Source organism: Colletotrichum higginsianum, chromosome 3, assembly GCF_001672515.1.
Source record: "Colletotrichum higginsianum IMI 349063 chromosome 3, whole genome shotgun sequence".
Lineage (NCBI taxonomy): Eukaryota > Fungi > Ascomycota > Sordariomycetes > Glomerellales > Glomerellaceae > Colletotrichum > Colletotrichum higginsianum.
This window is the reverse complement of record NC_030956.1, coordinates 2,731,987-2,750,391: the sequence shown is the minus strand read 5'-3', so window position 1 is coordinate 2,750,391 and position 18,405 is coordinate 2,731,987. Positions and strand designations below refer to the sequence as shown.

Here is an 18,405-nt window from a genome sequence, read left to right as displayed (position 1 = left end):
CCGTTCGATCAAGCAGTACCTTTTCCTTAATCTGTCGCATTAGCAAAGAACTTTGTTCCCTTCTTTTTGCTCAATTCTCTTGTTACTGTCTCGACGACTAACCGAGGCAAATCGACTTACCTTCTCTCGGCACATTGAAAATACGTACCGGCACCCCTGTACACAAGGTCCAGAATACGAACTATCGCACAGGAAGGTGTGGCGTCACTGCCCCGGCAACTCAGCCCCGCCAGCTTTTCTCCCAATCGGGCAATCAAGTAAACAAGCCCGACCGCCTCAAGTTGGGATGTGGGCTTCACAACGACAAAGATACCGCGCAATTATCGACGAACTGAAGCTGAGCTTGCGCGGACTATCTCTTGTCGATCGACTGCTGCCGCCAGTTGTTAATAAGATGCCGTCTCTATACTCGTCTGCTTCAACCCCGTCGCTGCGGTCGCACGATGGACCGGTCAAGATGGACGGGGGAGGCAATGTCCGAGTCGTCGTCCGAGTTCGGGCGTTTCTGCCCAGAGGTACGTGATGCATCAACTCGCGCTATACGAAGCTGACAGAATCATCTAGAGATTGAACGCGGTGCCGAGTGCCTGGTAGAGATGGACCCCATCACCCAGCAGACGACATTGCTTGTGCCCAACGACGACGACCCTGCGAATGCGAAGGCGAAGACCAGAAAGATCATCGAGGAGAAGTCGTTCACATTCGACAATTCGTTCTGGAGTCACGACATCAATGACAAGTACTACGCGCACCAGGAAGAGGTCTACAACAGCCTGGGCGAGGAGTTTCTCGATCACAACTTCGAAGGCTACCACACATGCATCTTTGCCTACGGCCAGACAGGTTCCGGCAAGAGTTACACGATGATGGGCACTCCCGACCAGCCAGGCTTGATACCTCGAACGTGCGAGGATCTCTTCGAGCGTATTGAGGCTGCGCAGAACGAGACGCCCAACATCTCCTATAACGTCAGAGTCTCCTACTTTGAGGTGTACAATGAGCACGTCCGCGACCTGCTGGTCCCGGTTGTGCCCCACCAGCCACCTTACTATCTCAAGATCAGAGAGTCGCCTACGGAGGGGCCGTACGTGAAAGATCTGACCGAGGTGCCGGTCCGAAATTTGAACGAGATACTACGGTACATGACCATGGGAGACAGGTCGAGAACTGTGGCCAGCACCCGAATGAACGACACAAGTAGCCGCAGCCACGCGGTCTTCACCATCATGCTCAAGCAGATCCATCACGATATGGAGACGGACGAGACGACGGAGCGCAGCTCGCGCATTCGACTGGTCGATCTAGCGGGCAGCGAGCGTGCCAAGGCAACCGAGGCGACGGGCCAGCGACTTCGCGAGGGTAGCAACATCAACAAGTCGCTGACGACGCTCGGTCGAGTGATAGGAGCGCTCGCCGATGCGAAGCCGGGCTCGAGGAAACGCAGCAAGGACGTTGTCCCGTACCGAGACTCGATCCTCACGTGGCTGCTGAAGGACTCACTGGGCGGCAACAGCAAGACGGCCATGATCGCCTGCATCGCGCCGTCGGACTACGAAGAAACCTTGTCGACGCTTCGCTACGCAGACCAGGCCAAGCGGATCCGCACGCGTGCCATCGTCAACCAGGACCAGATCTCGTCGGCGGAACGCGACGCCCAGATCGTGGCCATGGCGGAGGAAATCCGCGTGCTCCAGTTGTCGGTGTCGGAGTCGCGGCGGCGGGAGAAGGACACTAAGGAGCAGGAAGAGAAGCTGGAGGAATACCAGAACCACGTCGCGACGATGCAGCGCATGATGGAGGAGCGCAGTCTCGTGGCGGAGGGCAAGATCCGCAGCCTGCAGACGGAGAACGAAGCGCTTCGACTGCACCTCAAGCTTGCGCTCGAGAGCCTCAAGAACCCGATCCCAGCCGTCACGATCAAGTCACCGCAGCCGGAGGGAGCAGAAGGCGAGACTCAAGGGGACAGATCGGCGGCGTCAGGGGACAAGGACGACGCAGACGATGGCGAGTCATTGTACGACGACTCAGACGACACGGCGTACGACTCGGACGTCATGGAGGACAGTGCCAATGACATGCAGGAATACATGCGCAGCCTGCTGAGCGATCTGGGCATGTTCCGCCGGAAGATTGGAGATGACAAGGAGCGCTGGGTCGGGGAGAATGCGGCCTTGGCGGGTAAGGTGGGTGTCTAGAAGCGGGAGTAACAAATGACGGATCCGACTATCGATAGTTGTACGAAGCCACAAGATCACGATGGTAAGCAGCATGGTGTTTTGGGAGTCTAGCATTAAGGGATAGGGCAGTTTGGGATGGAAAGTACATCATAGTTTTGAACACCAACATGCGTACGTCCCTATTGCATGCAGACCTCGGGTCTCAGGCCAAAAACGGCAAAGAACGAGCAGCATTGACAAATAGAAACAGCTTCCGGGACCGTGTGAGGGTTTCGGCATTTTTATCACGACGTGGCCTTGTAGAACGCGGCTCGCCCTGTCAGATTACGTGGGGAGCGGGAGGGGTGTTCCTCTTGTCCGGCCGGTTTTACTCACCTGCGGCATCTTAAAGTAGCCTCCACGTAAGTGAGGCCGGGTAGGTCGAAGTAGGGATGCCGTTGCCAGAGTTGATCGGAATGATCTGAGAGCCAGGGATGAAGCAGCCGGCGAACTTGCGTGAGTACAGAGTACAGTGTTAGGTAACATGGGTCCGGTTCTGACAAGTCTCTTCCAGCAACAATAGCGTTTGCGGTTCACTCGGCGCGAAAAAAAGGCGGGATTCGCATTGGAGCCCGGCGTCCTGGCTGACTGGCCGACTGGCCGGCTGTATGTGCCATCACGGGAGGTAGCCCTATCGCCGCCATCGGGAAGGGAATGGGCGCGGGAGGCCTTGCCCGTAAAGGGCCTGGTTTGAAGTAGCGTTTGACATTGGATGGATAGACGCTCCGCAGCGCAGAGGCTGTGTTTAAAAACGATTGGGTTCGGCCGTTCAGATGAGGGGCTTGTGGCCCGTGAGACTGGGTATCAAATGACGAGGGACGACCGGGTTTGTCGAGCGAGCTACGGGAGAGAAGGAGGTTTGCGTGCGACATGCGAGGGCGTGTAACCCACCATGCGTGGCCAAGACAGAAAAGGTCAGAAAGGATGGGCTACATTGGACCAAGAACCCCGGGACTACGAACGGGCTGAGGAGGAACGTTGTCGCGGGAGAGTTCCTGTACATCATGCCTCCGCGGACCATATTCTCGATTATCTGGTCTCCGAGATGCATCTTAATTTTTTCCTTCTGGGAGGGGGGGGCGAATCAACTGTATGAGAGACTGTCGGATGCAGGTTGCTTTCCCCTCGGCTTCCTCTTCGCTCGGTGTATTTTCCTGCTGGATTATTGACTGGCCCGGAGCGAGTGCGAACGAATCTGGACGAATGAGTTGCTGTCTAGGGAATACGCTGGATTCCCAGGTTCACTTGGACATCTTTTGCGTGATGCGTTCCCTTTCACATCCTCGCCGGCTCAGAGACTCCGGGTTAGCGGCTCTAACGGTGCCCAGAGAGCGCCGGGGATCAGAAGCAACAGGCGGCGCATAAAACGAGGCGTTCTTCGCATATAGTCATCGTTCTCCAAGTCATACTCAAATCAAACCATGACTGGTGGGTTGTTCGGAAGTACGGCATTGCCAAATGCGGAACCCGCAACGGGCGAGGCCATATCGTGTGTAAGGTAGGTATTTCTATTTCCACGGCGGCACGAGTGGTTCCTGGTTTTTAAGTGCAGCAACATGCAAAAGTCGCAAGCAAGCCTTTTCGAACGTGAACCCGAACATCCGGTCCTTGCTCCTCCCGCTCATCCTTGTCGGCTGCGCCCTATCACCGGCTGCAACGGCCGTCTTCAATGTTTCAGGCCGGTAAGATGTTCCCACCAAGGTTCCCGAGATGTCAGTCGTCGTCCCTGACGCCTAGGCTGGTGCCTAGCCAGCCATGCAGCGCCTCCCAATCAACCGGTTTTCAACGTCGGTTCCAGCGTCTTCAGGGCACCACCGTCTCTCGAGTCGGGATGGTCAGGGGGGCGTGAGAGCTGGTGGGAAACAGCCCTGCTGTAAGTTTGCCTCGTGTCTTTGCACCGGCAGGCATCATTGCCGCGAGATGTAGCTATCACGCTACCTACCTTCCTGTACTTACCCAGGCAGTGAGTGTACTATTTATTCTCTAGGTTCCACGGAGGTAAGGCAATATGAGCAAGGTTCCCTGCCCAGTTATGCTTCAGAACCCCCCCGATCAGAGCCGGGGGGCTCTGACCGAAATTCAGACACTCCTTGTCCAATCTACTAGCAAACCATCCCCTTTGATGCAGTGTGTTGTAGTACACGGCGGTCCCTGCAACACATCTGGCCTCTGAACCGAGTGTCGTCTTGTCTTGCCCCCCTTGCGATGGCGGCGCATGTGCCTTGCCTTATCTACCATGAAGCACAACAGGAGTCCTTCAGAGTCAATATAGGATGAGACGGACGGTTCCTTGTTATATCCTTGCCCCACGCCGCCAATCCGTGACATTCTCCTTTACTCCTCTTCCTCCCTGCCGCCTCTCCCTCGGTCGCCGTCCTCGCCCACCGCTCACCCTTTGTCACCAACTCATTGGATATCGAGTCATTCAGAGTTGCAAGGAGCCTCCGCCGCAGTACCAGTAGCACCTTTCTCAACCCCGGTTCTTCTTGACAGCTACCTATTCGTACGGTAGCTAGCCGCCTTGGTCCCACAGCTCCTTCGCCGGGGGCAGATCGACATTGGAGGGGCATCAACCGTCAGGGAGTGCTCTGTATTGCGTGGAATACCTCCCGGTATTGTTGCAGCACCTCGAGGCTCAAGGGCATCTGTTCCTGACAATCCAATCTCCCCCGCCATCTTTCGCCATCCTTTCTCTCAACCTGGGCGCCGCCGCTCAATCATAAAAGACTCCACCAACCGGCCCTTTCATTGGCGAGTCCCAAACAGCCCCAAGCCACACAGTCGCTCTCGTCGCTCCAGTTCCCTTCCCAGGGCCCACGTCTTCCCGCCGGGACCAACATCCGCTTGCTGCCATTACCCGCAGAAGAGACAAACCCAGCCGGCGAGCAACAACGGTCAAGAGCCACACCCCAGCCTCTAACACTTAAGGTGTTCCGTACCGCCAGCGGCCCAGCCAGAGAGCCCACTTCTGCCCCTCGTTGCTACATTAGGCACCGCCGAACCACCCACCGACCGGCTGCCGAGTACACTGTACAGTGTAGTACATCTCCCTCGGCCACACCCACCCCGACATTGATCCACGACGACCAGGCGCAGTAGCAACATACGAGAACCGCCCTCCAACAGTCAGTCCATTTGGAATTGACACTTCGTCTCGACACCTCTCCCGCCGTCCTTCTTTCGCTCCTTTCACAGCCTACCTTCCCCCCCCCACGACGTCCACACCATGGCTGCCAGACCCGCGCTATTCACCCGTGGCCTCTCGGGACTCTCCCAGAGCACCACCGATCCCAACTCGCCCAGCGTCAGCTCCCCGGCCGACCAGCGTGACGATGCGAAGCGAAACTTCCTCAAGGCCATGCGCCCCCTACCGACACAGCACTACTGGAACGTCTACTTTGACAAGTAAGTCCGTACTGTGACACTACGCAGATGCGTCCCCCCCCCACCTCTCGTTCTTTGCGACATCCTCCCCCTACCGCAATCGTTCGAACCCCTGAAGCTGCAGCCAACTGACTTTCGACCCTTCTCCAGGCAATCGAAAGACCAGCAAAAGGCAGCCGACGATGAAGAGTACAAGGTGCAGCTGGAGCAGCTCGGCTCGCAGATCGAGTCTGTCCAGGACTTTTGGAAGTACAACAACAATACCCCTGTCGACCAGATCAAGATGCGCGAGTCCATCTACCTCTTCAAGCAGGGCTTTAAGCCCATCTGGGAGGACCGTCGCAACATCAACGGCGGCGCCTGGACCTTCCGCGTGCCCAAGAACATTGGTCCCGATGTGTGGACCCGCGTGCAGCTGCTGGCCATTGGCGAGAAGCTGCAGAGTGTGCTGGACGACAGTAGGTCTGCCCCCCTCCGCACATGGTGACAAAGTTGCTAATAACCCTCTTCTCAGACGACCAGATCTGCGGCGTCGGCCTGTCGGTGCGCTTCAACTCACACCTCATCTCCATCTGGCACCGCGACGGCTCAAAGCAACAGTCCATCGACGCCATCCTCGAGTGCGTCCTTGAGGAGCTCCCTGCCGAGCTGCGCCCCAAAGCCGACAACTACTTTTACAAGCGCCACCAGGACCACGCCGGCTTCAAGGCCCCTCCCGAGCTCCAGGTTGTCATCGACTCGCAAAAAGCTGCCGCTGAGAAGGCGAAAGCGACAGCGGGGGGCGCGCCGGTTTAGAGTGCCGAACGCGTCCTTCCGCGTTCTGCCCCCTTTTAGGAGACTGACCTTCGCCGGGGAAGGCCAGGCTGCTGTGAGAGGGGGTGGGGGGGTTCTTTCTTTCTTCGCAGGTTTCTCTTTTTTTGCACATAAAAAGGGAGCCGGCCAGTCAGGACGTAACAGAGAGACAAATCCGTTTCTAGCCTTCATGTCACCCTCCACCTTCGGTAAGGGACATTATTCTGGGGATTATGAGGAATCAAATGATATCTTGCCCCATTCCTCGCGTCAAGTCACGGGCACACACACTACACAACCATTAGGGGAAAGGCCGGAACATGCATATTTCAAAGGCGTTTTATTTTTTTGGGCATGGAAATACACGCGGGGGTAATGGGGTATACCCCGCGCCCACCGACAACGGACGCATGGGGCTGCCACTGAGATCAGATAGAATCAATATTACCAGTACCTACCACACCAATTTGACGAGCCTACAGTAAGTAGTCCTAACAGAACCCGTATAGCCCCTCGTCACCAGGTGATGTTTCCTTTAACAAGCAACGAGACCTCCCTGCGCGGCTCCCGTGGCCCGACCCAAAGCAACATTGATGCTCCCTTCGCCCTTCCTCGTGCATCCAGTCCAAAGGTCAAAACGCCAGACTCCGTGGGTATAATGCCAGATCGAACCGCAAACGTATCCCCCCCATTCTCTCGGACCCTTTCCCTTCGCATCGTTATCTCAACCGAAGCGTTCGGCTTCATCATCGCCAGACCCCTGCGCGGCGCATGACCTCCTCGAACTCTTCCCTCCTCACCCCCCTGCCCACCCCGGCGCCGCCGTTGGCCTCGAGAATCATGTCCCGCAGCACCTCCTCCTTGACTTCCTCCCTCAGTACGCTCGCGACCCTCTTCAGGTCCGCCATTGTGATAACGTCCCTCGGCCCCGCGGCAGAGGCGCCGGCGCCGGCGCCGGCGCCGGCCCCCGTGAAGAGCCCAAAGGCCTCGTCCACCTCCCTCTGCCTCTCGGCGGCGCCACCTCCCTGTCCCCTCTGGTGGTACTTGAGCGCGCAAACGGCGAAGAAGGGCTCGTACGCGACGAAGCCCTCGCCGTCCGGGTCGAGGATCTCAACGAACTCGGCCTGCTCCTTGCGCGACGAGGGCGGGATGCCGAGGGCCACGAGGCAGGACCGCACGTCGGCCGTCGGGATGACGCCCTCCTTGGGGTAGCGCTTCATGGGCTCGGCGAAGAGGGAGAAGGCCTCACGGATCTCGCGCTCTTCGTGGGCCGACATGTTGTGTTCCTTGGCGAGCTTAGAGGCACGCGGGCGCGGGGCGTCGGACGATGCTGCGGCCGTGGCAGGCGGCTTCCGTTTCGCGGGCTAAGGAAGGGGGAAGCGCCTTGGTCAGTGTTGTTTTTTGGGTTGTCTCGAGGGGCATCGTCGTGACAATCGCAGGAGGCGAGGGAGGATGATATGCTTACCATGGTGGACGGGATGTACGTAGCGTGACTGCTCTGTCTTTCTTTTCGGGGGGGTGGGGTGTGATGTTGTCAAAATTGCGACTTTTCCGGCGGCTACGTTTGTGTCCTCGCTCGTAGATTCCTGCGGTGGCCGTGGTCGAGTTCTCTGGGCGGGATGCGGGCGGCGTCGAGGTCGATGACGATAGATGGGGAGAGAAAGCGCGTTAATGGGACCGGAGGGGCGGCGCGCGGAAGACAGTGCGCAACGGCGCGTGCCAAAGTCGTAAACGCACGGTACATAGCCCTGCCGATGGGGTGAGCCCCCCCCACTGGTATAAATACTGTCGCAAATTCTTTCGTCTTACCTTGTGCGACTCACGAGAACGCTTACCACTACACCACACCACGTCTCCGAGACTTCCACGGTCCTGAATCATTTTGACCACCCTGCCCGACCGCACCCGTGGCGGCGCAGGCGCTCATCTTCAGCCGGATCCCAGCTAGACTGTGCCGTGCCTATTTCCGGCTGCCCGCAAAAGCTCCACGCTCCTCAATAAGGACAACCATGGACGCTCCCACATCTACGGGCTCGGGCCCGCAGCGATTCACACGACGCGTCGAGAACGCATCATGGACGGGCAACCATGTCAATCAACAGCCAAGAGCATCATCCCCTTCCCAGTGGACCGGGATGGCTCGACCGACTCCCTTCATACTAGAAACCGGTTTTGAGAGAGAGAGAACCGGGGGGAGGCCGAAACAATTCACAGCTTCTAAATAATGCTAGAGCTTGCCGCTTTCATCAACCCAGAGCGAGCACGTGTGGACAGTGAAGCAAGATCAAACAAACGGGGGCCTCCGCAGGACGGACGTCTCTTCCCAGGGCTACACTCTTGCCCCGTCGACTCTGGTCGTCGGGGTGCTTAGGGCCTTTTGGGAGACATATCGTGACAAACGGATGTGATGTTTTGCAATGTGATTAAGAAGTGCAGTGGGCTGTTGCCGCTACCGCCGCACCCGGGATGCACAAATCCTTCGGTACACATTGCTGCCACCGACGCTTGATACCTGTCGTTCTACTGCCCACTTACAACTCCCCGACGCCGCCGTTCCCATGTCTCAAATTTTCGACTCGGAAGGCGTACTGAATCGTTAGTCCCTGATGCTACTTGATCAAGCACCGTTCTGGCAGACATTTACAGCTGTCTGGAGACGACATGTGCCTAAGCAAGAGAGAGAGAGAGAGAGAAAGACGCAATGCTGGGGAGATGCCTACCTACCACTTACTCACTTGAAGTTGTTCTTCATCTCCCGCAGCTTGGCCATGACGGAGACAGGCTCGCTCTCCCCCGTAACCTTTTGAATCTCGGGGTCCTGTCCACGCATCAATCATCAGGCTCTTGTTGCTCCTGCATATCAGGCCTCCGGGGGAGGGCGCGACTCACCTCGACGCGCATAAAGACGTTGTGTTTCTGCCAAGAACCATGTCAGTCACTCCTTTCTAGCCTCGGTCGCGCAGGCACCGGACCCCGCAACGACAACAACATACCTTCTCGTCGCCGATCGTGAACTTGCCCTGCGTCTCCTTGTTGTTCTCCGCAAAGGCCTGCAGCTTCTGGATCGCCTCGTTCTGCAGCACCGACGCGGCAAACTTGACGTTAGACTTTGTGTACTCGTGGCCGGGCTTGTGTGTCATGGTTAGCGACATGGCCCTACGTCAGGGGACTTCTTGGGGCAGAGAGGGAGAGAGGGAAAGAGAGAGACTTACAAACACGACCGTGTCGTCGGGCAGCGAGGCCAGCGTCTTATTCAGCGCCGTGTGCATCTCATCGGCGTTGCCCTCGAAGAACTTGCCGCAGCCTGAGATGCCAACCAGTTCAGTCAGTTAGTCATTCAGTTCCGAAGAACAGAAACAACAGCAGGATAAAGGGGCGATGGACCCACCGCTGATGAAGAGCGTGTCACCCGTAAACACGACCTTCTGCTCCCCGTCCTGCATGAACCAGCAGATGCTATCCTGGGTGTGGCACGGCGTGTGCAGCGCCTTGACGGCGATGCTGCCGATGTTAAACGACTCGCCGTGGCCCGGCGTCCTGGTAACGCCGTCGCAGTTCTTGCCGCCGATGACGGGCAGCTTCTCCAGGCCGAGGTCGCCTTGCTGTGTCTCGCATCAGAGGTCATGAGGATGATGAGCAGAGGCGGCGACGGCGACTTACGAGCTGCTTGTTTCCGCCTGCGTGGTCCCAATGGCTGCCGAGGTGTCAGCTGGCGTCGCTTACCCTCGTCATCGTCGTCGTTGTCGGAGCAGCGGCAAGGAACTGCCCAAGAACTTACTGGTGCGTGTTGACGATGGCCGTGAGGTTGATCTCGCCGGCCTTGATGGCCTTCTGCAGCACCGGAGTCACCCTGCGTTGGAGCCGTCAGTCCCCAAGTGCCCTGCCTCATTCAAGCCTGCGGTATTTGAAGAGAGCGGGAGGGAAATACTCACTCGGGCGGGTTGGCCGGGTCGATGATGACTGCGTCATTGGTCTTGTCATCCTTGACCAGGTAGGCGTAGTTGTTACTACTGCCCACCCCTTGAGGACCACCCAAGTCAGCGATAAAAAACTCTCTCACAACGGTCTGTTCCAATTTTTTCCTTTTCCTTTTTGACACCGCAAAGGACCTTCTACTCACACATGGGGATCGACTGGATATGCATGGCGTGGGTTAAGGTGAGCTGCCCCTCATGTAAGCCATTCGCTCGTCCATTGGGCTTTCCCGTCCTGGATCTTGGAAGATGCCAAGCCAGATTAAGTGACAACTCACTGCGGCTGTTGCTGTGGTGAGTTTTGTTCTCAGCAATGGTCTCCTCGAGGCGAAGGTATTCATGAAAGGCGATTACGCGGTCGAGAGATGTCTGGATGATTCTGAGAGCTTTGGAGTTTGCCCTTTTGTGCCGTATGTAATGCAGCTGCCTCGGCAAGTCACGGTGACGTTATTACAAATCCGCGCGGCGCGGGTCGGCCCCTCCTTCCCTCCCCCTCGTGGGGGGGGGTACCTTCTCGACTGCTGGCGACTCCCCGTCCACTTTATCGTCATAACCCCACGTGACCGCAGTTTTGACGGCGATAACTTCACTCGTGTCATTTTCAGGGAGGGACAGCATTTCAAGTGCTACATGTTTGGTGAGACCAAATAGTCGTCTCATGCGGGGCGTACTCCGAGACCGCCCGAATTGCCTCTGCCTCTGCCTCTGCCTCTGCCTTTGCCTTTGCCTTTTCCTTTTGCATTTGTCTCACGCGACGCCAATCGGTCGCGGCTTCCACGTGCCCTCGAACCTGGCCCATCCCGTGCCAACAATCTCTTGAGCCTCCTCAGTTCCGGCGTCGTCGGCAGAGGTCTCGGCCGCGTCTTGCGTCTCCGCCATGAGGGCGTCCCTCGCCTGTGATATCTTCCTCTCGATTTCGTCCACGTCCCTGGCGTGCCCTTGTTCTGTGCCCTTGACACTCTGCCGCTTTTGCAGAATCTCCTTCAACAGCCGCAGTGCAGCAAGTAGAACGATGTTGTTCGGCGGCGTCTCCGTGATCTTGTCCAATGTGGCGAGCAGCCGAGCCTCGTCGAGCCCGTCAATCCACCTCTTCATATCTGCGCGCCGCGCCTCGTCTTGTTCTTCGAGGAAGGCGACGACGACCGCGCGACCCGCTGCTGCCGTGGCGACGCCGACCCTCTTCTCCGAAACCTCAATCCGCTCCCATCCCTCACCCTCATTCTCACCCACCTCCACCGCCACCTCGTCCTCGGGCCCCAAGTGCTGCCAGTAGTACTCCCATATCCAGACCAGAGCCTTACGAGCGGCGGACCGCAGCTTCGCGAGTGACGGTAGCGTCTCGTGCGTCGCCTGGTGCCGAAGCTCGACAAAGGTCGCCGGCAGCCCGATGGTCTTGGCCACTGAGTACATGCTCAGCTTACGCTGCTTATCCTGGTGTCCGTCCAGGAGTCCGGTCACGAACCTAATCGAGAAGAACGTGTGAGCAATCACGGTCCATCGGCATCATTGACCAGCAAGTTGCGAGGCATCCAAGGGACAAGGCAGTAAAGGGGGAAAGGGAAGCCGGGAAGAAGAGCCCGGGCTCAGACACATAAGACGGCCCCTTTGGTTGCTGACTCCGAAGGGGGAGAGGGAAGAAAACAGAAACAGGCCTATGGATCGCCCCTACGAAGGGTAGGGCCCGGCGGGAGGTTGCATGTAGCGAAGACATCCAATCCAAACCTCCCGATGCCACAGAGGCAAGTCAGTCAGATCATGGGCTAAAGAAGTGAGTGCACACTTGCGCGACGCGGACAATATGAGACAAGAGGCGATCCAAGACGGTGTTTGCTGGGAGGATGGGGGGGTGTGTGTTGGTGCGGCGTGCGTATATGTGCATTGCCCGGGCGTGTGATCCAGCAGGTCGGTCAGGTCAGATCGGGCAAATGCGCCTTTCATCAGACGGACCGCCTTGACTAGTCGGTCGGGTGTTGGGGCAGGCTTTAACATGCAGAATCCAAAAGGAGACATGGCGCCGCGAGACACAGGACGGGAAAGGGAAGGGGGGGGCGTGGTGTGCTTTTGTACGGGAGGGGGTGACAATGACAGGAAAGTCGAAAGGAGGAGGTATGTAAGATGTGAGAAGACGCCGAAGTCCAGAAACGAGGGTTCGAGGGAACAAGGGCGACCAAAGGATGTCCTTGGAGGATTGGATTGTTTCAAAGCCACCCAAGACCAAGGGACGGGCCAAGGTTCGAGGAGGCCGGAATGAGGAGGGACGGAAAAGGCCCAAATAGACTTTGACGGGCTTGCGACAGCCACCAGCTCCCGACTAGATTGAGATAGAGAGACACGAAGGGCCCAGGGGGGTAGCGGGGGCGAAAGACCGAGAGAGGTAGAGAGAGACAGACCAAACGTACCGGCTAAAGGCGGCGGCGTAGGCGGCGCGGACGGCGTAGGTGCCGGCGCTGCCCTTGCTCTCCCCGTCGCTCAGAATGGCGGCCGTCAGCAGGGCCGTCGACTCGACCATGTGCGGACAGTTGCCGCGCTGCATCCACATGGACACCCTGGCGACGGCATGGTGCTGGGCGGCCAGCAGCAGAAGCAGCGGCCTGTCGTTATCGACGTTGGAGGAGCTGCTGCCGCCGATGGCACTCGTCATGAGCGGTGCTCCTCCCGTTGGTGTCGGTGCTGGCACTGGTACCCCTTGTGTTGTTGTCGGCGGTGCCGTCGGCAATGCAGAAGCAGATACGGGCGCGGATGATGCTGTCGCTGATGCTGGTGGTGCTGGCAGTGCTGCAGAGGACGTAGGGTCCGCGGGGGACGGGGCCGCGGGATAGAACTGCTGGCGAACCTTGAGCAGCTCGCGGCGATCGCGCCACGGCGTCAGGATGTACTGCACCATTCTGATGTACGATGTGTGATGGGTGTGTGTGCGTGTGTGCCCGGCAAGTGCGAATGTGGCAAGGCGCCCGCCCCCGTCTGCCTCTGTCCGGTTACGCTTGCGCCGGTTTTGCCGTCAAAATGTACGTATGGCTTTGCTTTTCCACGCCGGCCCCTCACGCATACGAGTCGTGTAGGAGGAAGGGAAAGAGAGAGAGAGACAGAGAAAGCTAGAGGATCTGGCCCTTGAAGGGACAGACAATTGTTTCAGACCGCTCTCAAGGCTGTTCAATGCTGCCGATAGCTCGCATTCTTGGCGTTGCGGGCTTTGGGTAGGGGGCTTGATGTTCGAACTGTCTTCGCCGACCCGGTCGCAAACCTCACAGCGTTCCACGCACAGGGGATGGGTGGGTGTGTATGGCTGTGTATGAAAAGAGATTATCCCAGAAGCGAATGGTGAGGGGAAGGAAAAAAAGGTTGGAGACCGCAATACTCCTCACTAGGGAGGGGGAACGCCAACTAGTATCGCGCAACGTGCTGTGAACTGAGATCAGCGCGCACACACACACACACACACACACACACACAAGCACACAGCGCCAACAACCACCACCCCAACTCACGTCAGTCCCAGATACTGGGACATTCAATGCCACACACACATAGCACGCATAGACAACATATGTACTGTACACACTCGCAACCCGTTCACCGACAGAAACACAGCTCAGGGGCAACCCATTCCACAGCATGTTTGAACGTCTGTTCAAGGTCTGCCCGGCCAATAGACTGTGGACATCAGACGAGCCCTACGTCCATGTCATTCCCGCCCTTCGTGACCCGACCTTGGACATCACCTCCCACCTCCCACCCCCCCTCCCAGCGCTCAACCGTGAAGTTTATCGCGATGGTCTACACATCGAAGTTGTCTCCGATCACTCGGCGACGCCCGCATGCTCCCTCTTCAGCTGAGATGAAATTCCCCTCTCGGGATTTATCAAAAGCTAAACCAGACTAACCCAATCCAACCGTCTGAACATTCTCTCTCGCGCGCCAAAACACACGACGGTTAGCCCGAATGCCGTATGGGCTGACGCAGTCTTCGGGCTCACGAATGAGATGGTTCGGGACCAATGACTAATGACCAGTTGCCAATGGCAAGCTGTTGTCAACATGTCAATGCCATGCCCCCCCCCTGAGGGAAATCCATAACCTTTTCCCCTTCTGTCGCTTCAATACCTACGTCCATATCAACGCGTCGTCATGCTTTTTCCTTTGGTTTCGCACCAGTAGACATCTGGTAGTCGGGTACCCGGGCCGACAACCATGTCGGTATCTCCATTGATGCGGATGATGCCGTGCTTGTCCTAAGCCACCTTCGTGATGAGATTGTTGATATTAGATGGAGCTCTTGGAAGCGAGGACGTCGCGTTCAGTCAACTGTGCCGTTGGACACCTGAGACGCCGCAGGGGACACCAACGAGCTTGGCTATGACTAGATGTCCCTTTAGAATTGCCGTACTCGGCGAGGGTCGACTTCCGCCTTTCTCCTGGGAGATGCCATTGAGATCCTTCCCGGCCTTGCACTGGAGCATGACAGTTGCCGCCCTGGCTGTCCTCGGGCCACATGGTCTTCTCGAGCAGGTCGCCGTCGGGGAGTGATTCTGCTCGCCCGAGGCGACGCAGATCCACCGCAGGCGGCTGAGATTGTGCTTCTTCTTCGTCCCGGGGGTATCGAACGTCGCCTCGGGAGACGATAAACGCAGTGCCGTACACAGGTCCAGTGGCCTCCTTCCATGCGGTGGATCTCAACAGAACCTGGAGACGTCCCCAAGGAAGGACACGATCTTGCCGCCATCGCAGCGGTCCTCCTCGATGGCGTCGACTGCGAAGGTGTGGTTAATTCTGGAACCCCGAGTCCGACATCCTTCATGACAGTGATGTGGGTGACATAGCTGGCAGTGACCAACGTGGTTATTCTAGCAAATGGCCGTCGCGTACATGATGCTCTCGGACGACTTCTGGAAGGGACCCGTTGGTCCTACAGGCCGGGAATATCAGTCGACGAAAGCGTACTGACGATAAGATGCGTCCCAACAATGACCGGAATGCCGACACCGCTGGGGATATTCAGCGTCGGCTAGGCCAAGTAACCCCGCGCGCGCCGAACAATAGGCCGCTCTCCCACATCATGAATCAATTGATCCGTGGGGAAACATCGGAGCACATCGGGAACCCATCCCGGGATCTTGGAATGGATTTCGGTTTCTGGTAGCGAGTGGTCTCTGAGCATCGTGCCGTGGTCGTTTCTGTGTTACAGCTTTTCGGCGTGCGGTGAGTCAATCCTCAGAAATGTTGTAAGTGAAGGGGGGGGTCAGTAACTTCCAAGAGGACACATCGACCAAGGCATCGGCAAGTAACAACCCCCCGGAAGCGTTCTCCCTCAATTTCTTAATCCGTTGAGGACTCGTGACTCGACGAGCGAGTCGAAGGCTTTTCTGTCCAAAGCATTCATGGGTGCATCCACCAAGTGCGATTCCATCATCGCCGTTCACCCCTCACTGAATCTGGACGATTGACTGACTTAAGCGAACGTTCATATTCCCCCTCTCTCGCTGTGCGGCCGCAAAGTGTGAGTGCACAGTGTGGGAAACAAGAAGAGGGATGGGAGGCTGAGTGAGACTGAAGGCCCAGTGAAGTCACTGGAAATTTTCCAGGGGCCACGGTCGGGGTGTTCCACGACTTGCCAGGGCTGGCCAGGACGGCGGGGGTGGATAGCGAGGAAAGTTATTGATTGGCCACTGGGCTAAGCCTGACAGGGGCTCATGGACCCATATGCAGCTCATGCCATGCCTCGACAAGGGTTGCTTTCGGGAGGCTCTTTCTCGCTTATTTTTAGTGTCCGCGTTGACGATTGAACTTCGATCCGGCGCCTCCCCTCTGCTGTGCGATATGTGCTGTTACAATCGGCTGAGCCTGGCAGATGGCGATGCATAAACTGGCTCATTCGTCGGTTGGGTCAGCAAAGTGTCAAATTATTTCATATCGGAGCCTACTTGCGTTTGTCATGTTTGCGCCAGGCGCGGTTTTGATTGTTTTCTATCTAGGCAGCTCTTGCACCGCTTCTGTTGGGAGAAGAGCACGGACCATTTGATTGGGGTCCATGCTTTCTTTCTTCTGGGTATGTCTCTTTTCCTCTGCAACCCCCCCCCCCCCCCCTCCACCCACTGCTCCTGGACCATTGATGAGATTGAGATTATCCGCTCTGTCTCGGTACAGACATAGAACCCCCAAAAGCTTTTGTCGTACATCTTCAAATCATACATAGTTATACAGATTTTTTGTCATGGAATCATAACAGCTTGCGCTGGTGTCGCACCACACCGAGTGGTCTTTTGTCGTGTAATTAATCCGAGTCCTCGCCGTCGGCATCATCCTGTTCGGCTTCTTCTTCGTCATCGCTCTCAGGAGGCTGCCACGACTCCTCCAACTTCAGACCCTTGCCAGTAGCTTCGCGGGGACGGTACGACGCGCCAAGCAGGGAAGACATGGCGGACCGAGAAGCGTCGAGCTGGGGGTCTTGGTCGTATTTGTCTGGCGCGTCGTACAGACCCATGCCGACCAGGATCTCGCCTTCCTCCTCGGGCTCATCCAGAGGTTGATAAGGAATGTTGTCCTCGTTGGGGACAACGGGTTGGGGCTGCTGAGCCTGCGGCAGCGTCTCGGGCGTGGGAGGAGATGTGCTGGTGAAGCCGTTCAACGAGTACGAGTTCCAGTGTGTGGACGTGGAAGGTGTGAGGTCCGGCAGGGTGGTGGGCAGACCCGGAAAGGGCTCTGCTGCGTATCCAGTGGTCTCTGATGAGACGTATGCTGGAGGTGTCTGATGGGGAGCATTCCAGCCTTCGACAGGCAGATACGCCGAGCTGTCGAAGGTGCCGAACGGCAGAGAAAGAGGGGAGAATGAGGCAACCGGCGAAGTGTTGCACGAGTAAGACGCCGGGGTTGGCGGGAATTGCTGATAGGCGCGGTAGCTGTCGGTGTCATATGAGGTAGTAGGCGGGAACGGATACGAAGCCATGTGCTGGGCAACAGGCATCTTTTGTTGTTGGTGTTGGAAGGTGTGAGGGTGCCAGCTGAGAGGACGGCTCGGTCGAGACTGAGAGGCATATTCGGGCATGGTGACTTGGTCCATGGGCTGTTGCCTCCGCCTTGCCAAGTTTCCATCATTCACCACAGTCTTTCTCCTCGCCGATGTTGACCTCGGGCTGCTGTTGGCACTGGTGGGCTTTGCCACGCGCATCACGCCTCCGTTCCGTTGCTGTCCACTGGAGCCTCGGGATAACCTTCGTGACGCCTGAGAAGCGGCCATTTGTCTTGACAGATCATCAAAGAAGGCATCGGTGTGATAGGTGGCAGGAGGGGGTCCAGGAAGGACGCCTCCCATGAGTGCCGGCATCATCTTGTCGTGTCGTGTGTCGTGTGACGTGTTGTGGAGAAGACAAGAGGCGTTATGTTGTTGGAAGTGATGTAAAATATGTGTATGTGTATGCGTGTGTGTTTGTGTTGTGTCTGTCGACTCTCTAGACGGAACTGGTCAAGATGCAGCGGATGGTGACGATATAAACAAGTTGGAAAGGATGGGCTCGGCTGCGGCTATGTATGGGAAAAGAGGATGTTGCTCCTAAGGGTTCCAGGTTCCAAAGGGAGGTACAGTAGGAAAAGACATGGGTGATACTAGATCGGTCTTGAAGAAGGGTGAAATCAAAACCTTAGCTCCGGCCGGGGGAGCGAATGCTCACCCACGGCCACGGAGTGGGCCAAGAAAGAAAAAAGACAATAAGTGATTAAGACTATGGACGGTTTGGCATGTGTGCACGAAGAGGCAGCAAGCGTGGGTAGCGCGCATGGGGTGGATGTGATGTTGATGGGAGGTATCCGCATGGTGCAGATGTCCCAGGCGTGGATGGACAGGGGCAGTACGTACTGCTTCCGTACCTTTTTTGTGTGTGTGTATGTGTGTGTGTGTGTGCAAGTGTGTCTGGGAGTTGAAGGGGTGGGCGCGACCAGCGGGCTGCGTCATATGGATTTGGGGTAGGGATTTAGCAAAGGAGCGTCGTGCAGTTCCGAGTCGAGGCGGCTGATTATCTTGGGGCGACTGTGGGTACCAGACATAACCG

General features: G+C 57.2%; 6 protein-coding genes across 6 annotated transcripts; 2 read left to right on the top strand and 4 right to left on the bottom strand.

Moving 5' to 3' along the window:
- Positions 1–394: 394 nt before the first annotated feature.
- Positions 395–2,195, top strand: CH63R_04366 (Kinesin-like protein; the record flags this gene model as incomplete). The annotated part of the gene is made up of 2 exons (XM_018299341.1): positions 395–515; positions 565–2,195. 2 exons carry the CDS (start codon positions 395–397, stop codon positions 2,193–2,195), a joined length of 1,752 nt encoding a protein of 583 aa, XP_018160587.1.
- Positions 2,196–5,442: 3,247 nt separating this feature from the next.
- On the top strand, positions 5,443–6,395 carry CH63R_04365 (Eukaryotic initiation factor 4E; the record flags this gene model as incomplete). Its single annotated transcript, XM_018299340.1, has 3 exons — positions 5,443–5,621; positions 5,751–6,058; positions 6,115–6,395. The coding sequence occupies 3 exons, from the start codon at positions 5,443–5,445 to the stop codon at positions 6,393–6,395; spliced, it is 768 nt and encodes a 255-aa protein (XP_018160586.1).
- Positions 6,396–7,138: 743 nt separating this feature from the next.
- On the bottom strand, positions 7,139–7,860 carry CH63R_04364 (Calmodulin; the record flags this gene model as incomplete). The annotated part of the gene is made up of 2 exons (XM_018299339.1): positions 7,139–7,756; positions 7,858–7,860. The coding sequence occupies 2 exons, from the start codon at positions 7,858–7,860 to the stop codon at positions 7,139–7,141; spliced, it is 621 nt and encodes a 206-aa protein (XP_018160585.1).
- A 1,263-nt stretch (positions 7,861–9,123) lies between these two features.
- On the bottom strand, positions 9,124–13,250 carry CH63R_04363 (Hydroxyacylglutathione hydrolase; the record flags this gene model as incomplete). Its single annotated transcript, XM_018299338.1, has 11 exons — positions 9,124–9,210; positions 9,386–9,520; positions 9,605–9,696; positions 9,781–9,994; positions 10,053–10,086; positions 10,171–10,242; positions 10,325–10,412; positions 10,645–10,745; positions 11,118–11,828; positions 12,036–12,677; positions 12,766–13,250. 11 exons carry the CDS (start codon positions 13,248–13,250, stop codon positions 9,124–9,126), a joined length of 2,661 nt encoding a protein of 886 aa, XP_018160584.1.
- Positions 13,251–14,626: 1,376 nt separating this feature from the next.
- On the bottom strand, positions 14,627–15,418 carry CH63R_04362 (uncharacterized protein; the record flags this gene model as incomplete). The annotated part of the gene is made up of 3 exons (XM_018299337.1): positions 14,627–15,113; positions 15,274–15,348; positions 15,399–15,418. The coding sequence occupies 3 exons, from the start codon at positions 15,416–15,418 to the stop codon at positions 14,627–14,629; spliced, it is 582 nt and encodes a 193-aa protein (XP_018160583.1).
- A 1,216-nt stretch (positions 15,419–16,634) lies between these two features.
- CH63R_04361 (uncharacterized protein) lies at positions 16,635–17,687 on the bottom strand (the record flags this gene model as incomplete). Its single annotated transcript, XM_018299336.1, has 1 exon — positions 16,635–17,687. The coding sequence occupies one exon, from the start codon at positions 17,685–17,687 to the stop codon at positions 16,635–16,637; it is 1,053 nt and encodes a 350-aa protein (XP_018160582.1).
- Positions 17,688–18,405: the final 718 nt, after the last annotated feature.